Source organism: Rhagoletis pomonella, unplaced genomic scaffold (genome assembly GCF_013731165.1).
Source record: "Rhagoletis pomonella isolate Grant_MI unplaced genomic scaffold, Rhpom_1.0 Rhpom_scaffold_00001, whole genome shotgun sequence".
Taxonomy (NCBI): Eukaryota; Metazoa; Arthropoda; class Insecta; order Diptera; family Tephritidae; genus Rhagoletis; species Rhagoletis pomonella.
In genome coordinates this window covers 6,544,627-6,555,635 of record NW_023458555.1, presented here as the reverse complement: position 1 = coordinate 6,555,635, position 11,009 = coordinate 6,544,627, and the positions used below count along the sequence as shown (strand labels likewise).

The window sequence follows — 11,009 nt, the reverse complement described above, 5'->3', positions numbered from 1 at the left end:
AATTTTTTATATTAAAATATTCCGGAAAAATTTTTAGATTTACGTGGGCTGGACCGCATTTTAAAGCTCTCCAAAAAACGAGTTTTATATAAATAAAATTAGTTTTTTAAATTATTTTTCCATAAAATCAACTTAGATGATAGAAGAGTTGAAACCTTCTCGGTTGAGAAAACTCCTTCTCCGATTCTCTTTTAAAGTTTGGAGCCATTTGTATAAAAATGTATGACATTAGGCACATGAGCAGGTCTGTTTTACCAATTCAGTCGTGTTAGTAGTATCACAATTGTGTATCTCTTATGCAATATACGATACTGATGGGTTTTGAGATAGTAGCCGACGTGGCTAGGATAGTCGATCCATGATCCGGCTTCTTTGGGCCTTGCTGTTGCAACAACGGCCATATTTCGAGCAGTTATATTAAGTGGAGATGGATGCAAAACGACTTTCTTGACTTACTTATTCCTCTTCCCTATTAAAATCAACCAATTTCTCTATTTTACCAGCATTTAACACACGTTTTATGCTCCCTCTTTCAGAAAACGAGAACTGCTGTCGCGGCTACTGCATCGATCTACTCAACGCTCTTTCGCATCGCATTAATTTCACCTTCGATTTGGCACTCTCACCCGATGGTCTGTTCGGTCATTACACCTTAAAAAATGTGAGTTCATCCACTTCGGGTGCGATAACGTCACGTAAAGAATGGAGCGGTCTGATTGGGGAATTGGTGAATGAACGTGCCGACATGGCGATGCCACTCACCATTAATCCAGAGCGTGCCGAATTTATTGAGTTCTCGAAACCGTTCAAATACCAAGGCATCACAATACTCGAAAAGAAGCCATCCCGTTCAAGTACTTTGGTGTCATTTCTGCAGCCATTCAGCAACACGCTATGGATATTGGTAATGGTATCTGTACATGTAGTCGCGCTGGTCTTATATCTGCTTGATAGGTAAGTAGGGCCGTACAACCCCACCCCTATTCAAGATCAGTTCTCAAACTAGAAAATCATTTACCGAAATATAAAGAAACACATAAAGCTCACTGAGAATTGATCGTACGACCATTGCACCCTTTCCCCAAACAACAGTTAAACTATTTAAAAAGAAAAAAACGCTTAAAAAACACTAAAACCAAAAACCGATCGCCGCCCATCGATCGCATGCCGAAGCACACTTTGCATTTCATCTCCCTAATTCCCACATTCGTAAATTTCATTAAGCTTTGCAAATGCAACCCTGCCCCTCTAAATGTAAACAGGTAAATACCAGTACTGCAAACGCTCTCTCTTTGGCGATTTTTTCTCTCCTCTTTCTCTGCAGATTCTCACCATTTGGACGTTTCAAACTCTCGCATACGGACAGCAACGAAGAGAAAGCTTTGAATTTGAGCTCCGCGATTTGGTTCGCTTGGGGAGTGCTTTTGAATAGCGGTATTGGCGAAGGCACGCCACGCAGTTTTTCGGCGCGGGTGCTCGGCATGTTCTGGGCCGGCTTCGCAATGATCATCGTCGCATCATACACTGCCAACCTGGCTGCATTCCTCGTGCTGGAACGTCCGAAGACCAAGTTGAGTGGCATCAATGATGCGCGCCTGAGAAACACTATGGAGAATTTAACTTGCGCTACAGTTAAGGGTTCATCGGTAGACATGTATTTCCGTCGGCAAGTGGAATTGTCCAACATGTATCGTACAATGGAAGCAAACAATTACGATACGGCAGAGCAGGCCATACTTGATGTGAAGAAAGGGTGAGAATAAATAATAGAAGCTGAAGTAACGAACAGAAATTTAAACTTTCATCTCTTTAACAGAAAACTTATGGCCTTCATTTGGGACTCATCGCGACTCGAATATGAAGCGTCCAAAGATTGCGAATTAGTAACCGCTGGTGAATTATTCGGTCGTAGCGGTTATGGCATAGGTTTGCAGAAAGGTTCCCCATGGACAGATGCGGTTACGCTCGCCATTTTGGAGTTTCATGAAAGTAAGTTGCAATTTATGTTAAGGATAAGTGAATAGTGAAGTAAAAAAAAAAAAAAAAAAAAAACGTTTAAATGTTGACAGGTGGCTTCATGGAAGCGCTCGATAAGCATTGGATCTTCCATGGCAACGCACAACAATGCGAACTCTTCGAGAAGACGCCCAATACATTGGGACTGCAGAATATGGCTGGCGTTTTTATTTTGGTCGCTGCGGGTGTAGCAGGCGGTGTTGGACTCATTATAGTAGAGGTGATCTATAAAAAGCATCAGGTGAAGAAGCAGAAACGTTTGGACATAGCGCGTCATGCGGCAGACAAGTGGCGTGGGACCATAGAAGTAAGTGGGTGAAAACAATTAGAAAAGTCTGTAAATAAATACACTTCTTAATCGTTGCTTTCCATCTGCAGAAACGTAAAACCCTACGCGCTTCGCTCGCCATGCAACGACAGTACAACGTCGGTTTAAATGCCAATCCTGGTACGATTAGTTTTGCGGTGGACAAGCGTCGCTACCCGCGCTTAGGTCCACGCGCGCCCGAACAGGCTTGGAAGAGCGATGCGGATATTTTGCGTAGTCGCCGCTACATGGACGAAACCACCAAAGGCGTTAATTCGCCTGCCATACATGTGCCAATGTTGGGTAAAGTGCGCTCACCCGGCAACATGCTACCGCCACGCAATATGCTGCCACCACGCTACTCACCTGGCTACACTAGCAACGTTTCACATTTGGTAGTTTAAGCTTGGGCTTTTAGCGCTTACGCTGAGATAAATAAAAATTTGCCATCACCAGCCAGCAATCCAAATCAAGAGCGGAAGCGAAGATCCTCTCTAAAGTGAGAGGAAAACTAAAAAAGTTTACGAACAGCAAATTAACCTTCACTTGCAAAAAAAAAACTGGAGGATGAAGACAAACCAGCCGACTTTGATTATATTTTGTCTGTAAACAAACAGAAATTCATGGTGCCGCCATGGAAGAAAAAAGGAAAGTGGGCGTTCAGTGCTCGCCAGAAACATTTCTGAAAGTAAATATTTGTTGGTGGTATATAAAAAACCAAAGTAAACTTCTTTGTTTATATAAATTTTTTTTGACTAAAATTTTTCAGCACAAAATAAACGTATTTCTTTTCATTTTGCTCTCACAATTTTTTAGTGATGCATAATTTTTGCGTTATCGAACGGCTACTTGCAATAAATAAATAAATAACTATTTCAAATTTTTGTGTTGTCGAACGCAATGTAGTTATGCTTGAAATCAGCTGAAACACTCTTAGAGAGTAGGAAAATTGTTTTTTGCTTACTAATGAGCGGATAATATAAGTGGTTCTCTGTTCTAAGGGTCAAACTAAGGCATGTCAGAATTTATGTAAAAGTAGCTAAGAAATTTTTAATTTACAAAAACCTAAGCTAAATTATAATTTAGTGAGAGCCCTGCTCAAAAATATGTATTTTATAACAAGCGAGTTTACACTTCTAGTTATATTTTGTACCGACAGCATAATATTTTTCATTAGAACTCGCCTAAGCTATTTAATGCTCATTATTTTTTGACAGTTGGCTACCGCCAAATCGAACGAAAAATTTTCGTTGAGGTCCAAATGTTAAAGTTAACAAGTTTTGGATAATGACATGACATAGTTAAATAAGTATTATCTGCTAGCTGTAGATTATGCAAAGAAAAAAATTGTTAGAATTGAATAAATGTGCTTTGTGTGTCAAATAGTTGTTTAAAAAATGTTTGCCTAATTGAAAAGTATGTGGCCGTAAGTATGTAGTACACTAAAAAATTTTACATGCAGATATGTACATTAGACTGTATCACCAAAAAAAGGTTTTTCCACCGGGATTACAAAACTTATTATGTTTGAAAATTTCCACCAAATTATTTCGGAAAAAGATTAAGATTTGTGTGAGCTGGGCCCATTTGAAAATACCTCCAAAAATAGAGTTTTTTGTGAATAAAAATATTAAAAAACTTTTTGAAAAAATTAGCATAATAATATTTATATTATATTATATTGTTTTTAACCTTACTTCAGGGATTGGTTTAAGAGAAACTTGAAGAACTGGATCAAAATTATACCGATTCTTTGCAAAAAAACTCATTCACGTCCCAATTTTTTTTTTTTTTTTTAATATCAACACATGTTTATTCAACTGGGAATGATGCTCATGCATATCGCCTTTCTTTTCCAATACTTTGAATGAGTTTATTTGCAAAGAAAATAAAAAGGGTTACCTTTCGAATGATACCTTATAAGTCTAAATGAGTAAACTTGTGGCTGAGTGATTTAAGTTTTTCTTAAAGCAAACTTTGAAAAATGTTCAAAAGCAGCATCGAAAATCTCATTACTATGATTCCGTTGAATTTCTCTTTAAAATATTTGTTTTGTCATGTGCGGTTATTTTTTTTGTTTAATCTTTAAAAAAAAACTATCTTTATTCATAGAAAATATTGAAGTATTTTCAAATCGGTTGAGCTCACGTAAATCTTAAAATTTTTCCGAAATATTTTGGTGCAAGTCTTAAAAAAGAATATAATTTATAATTCCAGTGGAAAAACAGTACCGATTTTTATTTTAGTTTTTATTTTATTTTTTTTTTTTGTATGGGGTGTGATGCAGTCTTATGTACATAATATTTGTTCACGTAAGTCTAAAATTAATTCAACTTGGTATTTAAGCATATTCTTGTCGGTCAAAGACCACTCTATAAGTTTCTCAATGTTTCTGTAAAAGCGTGATCTTGATCTTATATGACGGCCGCTCATAGGTTCGTCCTTCCACTCCGTAGGACCTTGGTTCGTTTCCTGGTCCAGGCGACATCTAAATTAGAAAAAATGTTTTCTTTAATTTGACACCATCAAGTTTGAAAATCGAGCAGATCACATGAACATGCAGATCTGATGCCATAGACAAAAAATGTCTTCGCGTGTTTCGAGTATGTATATATGTACATTAGGATGATCCAAAAATGCATGCGCAAAAAATATTAAGTCGGAATTGTATTGCTCTCACCCCATAGGATTGTTCTATATCGAAAAAATATGCCCTCTCTTCTTATCTCGAAATTAAAAAATCTTTACCGGTCGCTCAAAGCGCTCAAAGTTTTCCATGTAGGTACATATTTCATATAGAGAAAACAAATATCGTAGAAATGGTATAGAATTCTTGAAAATAAATATCTTTCGATCGAAAATCTTTGTTTCTCTTCAGGTGACTTCTAAAAATAATAATACACAGTTGTTTATTTTACCCTTTTTTATTACTAACGATTTTTTATGAGTCCCCCTATTGCATTTTTTTTAAGTTTTCGAAGGACCTATAAAAATTGTTTATTATAAAAAAATGGTTAAATGAACCACTTGGTATTATTATTGGAAGCCTACTGAAGAGAAACAGCTTAAAATATTGATCGAAAAATATTGATTCTCAAGTATTCTATACGATATCTAAGAAAAATGGAATACTTTGACTGCTTTGCGCGAACTCTAATTTTTTTTAGTTAAAAAGAAAAAATTTTGCAGTAGCTTAAATTTAATGGGCTACAAGACCGCGTATTCAAAAAAAATTTATAAATTTGTAATGTACTCATTTTACTCAACTTCGGTGTAAAAAAAAATTTTCATAACTCAAATTATTGTAGAGTGCACCCCATAATACTATACTTAAATATTGCGCAATACTCAGAGCTACCATTGTAATTTTTTTCAATTTTTCTGGAGATGGCATATTTTCATAAAATATTTTTTTTTTTTATCAAAAAATTTTTATGTGAAAAATTTTTCAAGAAAAAAATTTTAAAAATATTTTTTTTCATAGATAATTTTGATGTTGGATTTTTTCCTCGCCCCGTTCTCGAGATATTTGGAATACTATTAAATCGATTTGTTTTTGTTTTTATGCTGTTAAATTTTAAAAAATGTATGAATTAAGCTCAAATTTTATATTTATTTATTATTTATGTTTATCCATCAACCCTAAAAATTTGAAACAAATCAAACATATGAAGTGTGAAACCCGTCCATTTTGGTATGGAATGCCCCAAATATTTAGATTCTTGCGAAAAAATAAATTGCTTTGAGAAATATTGAGAAATATTTCAGTTTTAGGTTTACCCTGATAATTCATTTCAAATGAACGTTTCTAACTAGCTCATTGGATGATACATTGATCCTTAACGTATTTGTACGTGCATATGTACACTTTCAATTTCTAAGTATTCATTAATATTTATGTACATCTACATACGTAAAGTGGAATTGTGAATGATGCTACAAACATAAATTTCTGTTAAATTGATTCGCTTAATTTTTTATTCAAATAAGTTTTACTTTTCTGCGTTCTTTTCAATTATTTGTTTACACAATATTTACTTACGCTTTGGAATTAAGAAATTAAGCACAACTGTGCATTAAAGCAAGACGACCGCAACAAGAACAATCGAGATGAAGCGAAGTTGAGAAAACAAATTTAAATTGCAAAAATGCAAATTATGCTGGCTCAGTGCGGCTACACACAAAACACAGTTGCATACAAACTTATGAGTTTCAACTCATAACCGCGACTATGCACTCCAACTTAAATGAAAGACTCATTTTAATTATGTACGTATCACGGATTCTGCGAATTTGATGTTGTACCTTTTTTCAAATGTTTTTTTTTTACTTTTTTTTAATTTCCCCATCTTAATTTGTCTTGCAACCCACTGTGCCAGAGCTGCTTATTGTTAAAAAAAAGTAGTTAGCCATTGACGGACAATTTCCTGCCGACAGATATGTACATACATATGTAGACGCAGAGATGGGAGATGGGGCTATGGGTGGCGTAGACTGGCGTTTTCTGCCAGCGCAGCTCAACAGGAATGAAACCGCCATTGGCCGCTGGATGCCGGTTACAACCACAGTGAATGCTGGAGTACTGTACAACACTTATCTAGACACAACGCAAATTATCTTTGACACTCAATTCAATTTCAATTAATAGAATCGAGTCGCGTCGCGTTGCGTCTCCACGTCCGATGGCGGCGCGGCTCGCATCCTCTTCTCATACCTTTTAGCAAGATAGTGCGGGGCGTGTGGGAGGCAAGACAAGAAGTCTCATAAAGGAGAATACATACATATGTGAGTACTGGTATACCCACATGTCGCCAGTTACTAGATTCAATAAGGGAATAAGCTTAACAGTTGCGTTATTTGTTTGAATTTTTGTTTGTTTTTTGGATTCTTCTTTAAGATTCTTATATGTATTCGATTTCTTACCCACGACATTATGTACTTATATAAATATTTTGTGTCCATATTCGTACAAAGTATTATATTACTCTTTTTTTTCAAATTAATACCGAAGCATTGTAGATCGCCTCTCTTCACCAAATGAACAAGCACATCTATATAAAACAAGATATATATGTGCATTAGGGTGGTCACTAGTATTTTTCTACACCGAAAAAATATACTCCTCCTTTTTTTGATTTTGAAATCAAAAAAATATTTACGGAGTGCTTAAAGCGCTCAAAGTTTTCCACGTATTTTATATGAGGAAAAAAACTTTTCGTAAAAATGGTATAGAATTTTTGAAAATCAATACTTTACGATCGGAAAACTCTGGTTCTCTTCAGGCTTCAGACTTCCAGTACTAATATTCAATTGTTTATTTAACCATTTTTAACCTCATTGCATTTTCTTGTGGTTTTGGCGGACCTACAAAATATAGATACCATGAAAAAATGGTTAAAGAAACAATTGGGTATTATTATTGGGAATTCGCTGAAGAGAAACAGAGTTTTCCGATCGAAAAATATTGATTTTCAAGAATGCTATACCATTTCTACGAAAAGTTGTTGTTTCCCCATATAAAATGTATGGAAAACTTTGTGCGCTTTGAGCACTTCCTAAATATTTTTTTTTTTCAAAATAAAAAAAATAGGCGTTATTTTTTTTTGTATATAACCATGATACAATAATTTTTAGAAGGTAGTTTCACTTCTTCTTCTTTTATGCGCCATGTTAGCTATCTGACAGAAAACGTGTTTCGTATTTTTTGTTGTACCAACATTAAAAAAAAAAAAATCTAGCTTTTGACGTTGGAAAAATAAATAATAATTTTCGAATATTTTTTAATAAGTTTTCTTCATACAAAATTTTCTGCTGCCTTCGTGGATATTGCAACACACGGAATAGATGTAAGTATACAGCTATAAGAGCCACCGCCGCATACCACAGACTTTATGGGCCGCCTATTTAAATGATAGGGCTCGCTTGAAATATGTACATGAAGATGTATGGAGGTGCGCACACTATGTACACCAGCTTAATCGCTTTGAGAAATAAGTTGTGGTGCAATGGAAATCGGCGGCCGATAAAGTCCGTGGTGTGCGATGTATCTAATCCAATATAAACAAGAAATATTGCTGTTATATTTTCATTTTTATGATTTTTATTCATGTGATTAGCAGTGGCAAAAATTTACGTATTAAATAAGTATATTTACATATATTAAAAATTAAGTGATCAGTTATGAAACATATAAATCTTTACATGTTCTGTTAAAAAATATCTAAAATAACAAGCGAAAATCCCCAAGTTCTATATCGTAGCAGTGGCAACATTGCGTGTTTGTCACAGACACGGTTTATGTCAAAAATTTTGAAGTGAAACTACCTTCTAAAAATTATTGTATCATGTATATAACCATCCTAGGGGGTGGCGGCATTAAAATTCCGATTTTACTTTTCCACATGCATTTTTGGACCACCCTAATGTACATACATACATATCTTTTTTTGTCGGGATTAAATACACAAAACAGCGCGTGCAGAAAACAAGACTCTTGCCACACGCCGACCATTTTCTATTGATTTATTGAAGCAAATTGTTGTGTGTGTTAAAGAGCTCACTTGTTTATCTCTCAACACATCCTCGTACCGAATTATTTTAGAGGCGCAGCGGAGACACAGAAAGTGTACGCCGTCTCATACTTTTTCAAAGCGGGAAGCGCGAGCCAATAGTCTCACAAATTGCCTGTTTCAAGAAAGAAAATACCCAGTGCCTGTGGAAAAATCCGGCATTAACTTTTATTTTAGGAGTTATTAATTCATACTGCACGGGCCACCCCCCATTCTAGCGCTTAATCTTATGGCTAGCGTCGTACCGGTAGACATCGAGTATACGCGTATAATAGGCACTATAGACGGTGCTCCTGACTCGTGAGTCAAATGTGCACGTATTGAGTCGCCTTTCGACTACACACATAGTTGAGTCATTCAGAGTCATGCCAGAGTCACGTCGGTGTAACTATTTTTACTAACACATCCAAACCGGCTCGCGAGTCAGACGCACCGTGTATGTCGCTTATAAGGCTGTCGCAGTGCTCTTCGTTGTCAGGCTAAGCTACAGTGGGTTCTCCTTCAACCCGGCGAATGAGTGCTCATCGATCTTTGGAAATTTTGAGCAATGTTAACACCATGGCCAATAACTGAAATGTTTAAGCGAGCCGCTCGTGGAGTTGCCACCGTAACTCTTCTCACTGATGGTGTGTGGATATGACTATATTATTGTTGTTTTTTTTTTGTGTAAGGGCAACATTGTGTTCTAGTGATATATACTACCGATGACAAAGACTTCGATGCATCAATGACAAACACAATTTTTCTTATATGTACACGCTCCTACGAAATCCAATAAATTGCTTTTATTTTATTTTGATGAACCTCCGTTTGTGGCGCCAACTCACCAGCTGTGCGGGAGAGAAGTGCATTTACATATATAAATACATACAGGTTTATGATAGTGTTCGTGCTATAACTGGCCTTTATCAGCTGCATAACCACTACTAACCGCATTCAACCACAATTCCAAAAACTTATACATACTTCATTGAATCGTTTATTTAATTGTTTGGCAAGGGAGAGGCGCCATAGCGTACACAATAGCGTCCTGTGCTCCTATGGGGATTCTGGAAGTCTTAACAGACACAGAGTTTGTATGCAATGTGTGACATCGTTTGTGGCAGTGGGAGTGGTAAACTGGATTATAGCGTCAGTGGTCGTTAACCACCACAACCTGTCAATATCCCCATACGTATGTACATACATATGTATGCATGTAAATCTATATCGTAGCCAACAATGCAAAATACCCTAAAGGAGAAATTTAATATTTTACTGGACAGCACAAAGCAAAAAAAAATGCTTGCTGTGCTGAAACACAGTTGCTACTGAATTTCGCCCCTCTTATAAGAAGTCCATTTCAACTTTGGCGAAGAGGGTTTTATGAGAAAAAATCAATGGATTTAATATTTTCCAAATGCATTTCAAAAATAATTTCCGACAGGCAAGCATTCCATTGACGGCGACGATATGTGCTAACAATGGAACAAAGGAACGATTTTTTAACTCGTTTTGATGGTATTTGCCATAATATTTTTAAACACTAAAAAATAACTTAATAATCCCGAGCAATATTCAAAATTTAGTAAATATTGCACCTTGAAGTATGCAAAATACCATTTTTGTATTTTATTTCATTCCCTAACAAATTACATCCTTGCGATTCTCAATCATAGTATGAGATAATTATTATGAGATACCTAGCTTACCTTCTCAAATCGTATATTTTTTTTTTTGAATATTCGTCTAAAAAATAGTTTATACCGTCAAAGGCTCAATTTTTATTGACTTAATATACTTATCTTGACCCAGTTGCCTAATCAGAGATTTGGCTTCCACTCTTTTTAAAACTTTATGTTCATTTTTAATACAACGAGCTCGACAGTGATCTTAACCCGATCTCTTTTAACTAGAGAGGATCAGCACATAAACCCAGGCCAGAAATTGATTGGAAAATTGTTGAGACCCTTATATATATTCAGCACGAATGCCTTCAAAAAATTCTCACATAAATACGAGCTAGTTTCCTAAGAGCTTCTCAGGGTTAGTCAGGAAGTGTAACCAAAATGTTTCCATCTTAGGTTTGCGAAGGCTGGGAAGTCTAATGGAATGTGTTTAGATGATTCCACTACACC

General features: G+C 35.8%; 1 protein-coding gene across 1 annotated transcript in view; it reads left to right on the top strand.

Moving 5' to 3' along the window:
- The window catches only part of LOC118737324 (glutamate [NMDA] receptor subunit 1), a gene marked incomplete in the record, with an annotated part of 48,348 nt that extends 44,642 nt beyond the window's left edge, over positions 1 to 3,706 (top strand). Inside the window, 5 exon segments of the mRNA XM_036467763.1 lie at positions 537 to 954; positions 1,325 to 1,753; positions 1,817 to 1,989; positions 2,070 to 2,323; positions 2,395 to 3,706. Coding sequence (XP_036323656.1) covers positions 537 to 954; positions 1,325 to 1,753; positions 1,817 to 1,989; positions 2,070 to 2,323; positions 2,395 to 2,727 — 1,607 coding nt within the window.
- Positions 3,707 to 11,009: the final 7,303 nt, after the last annotated feature.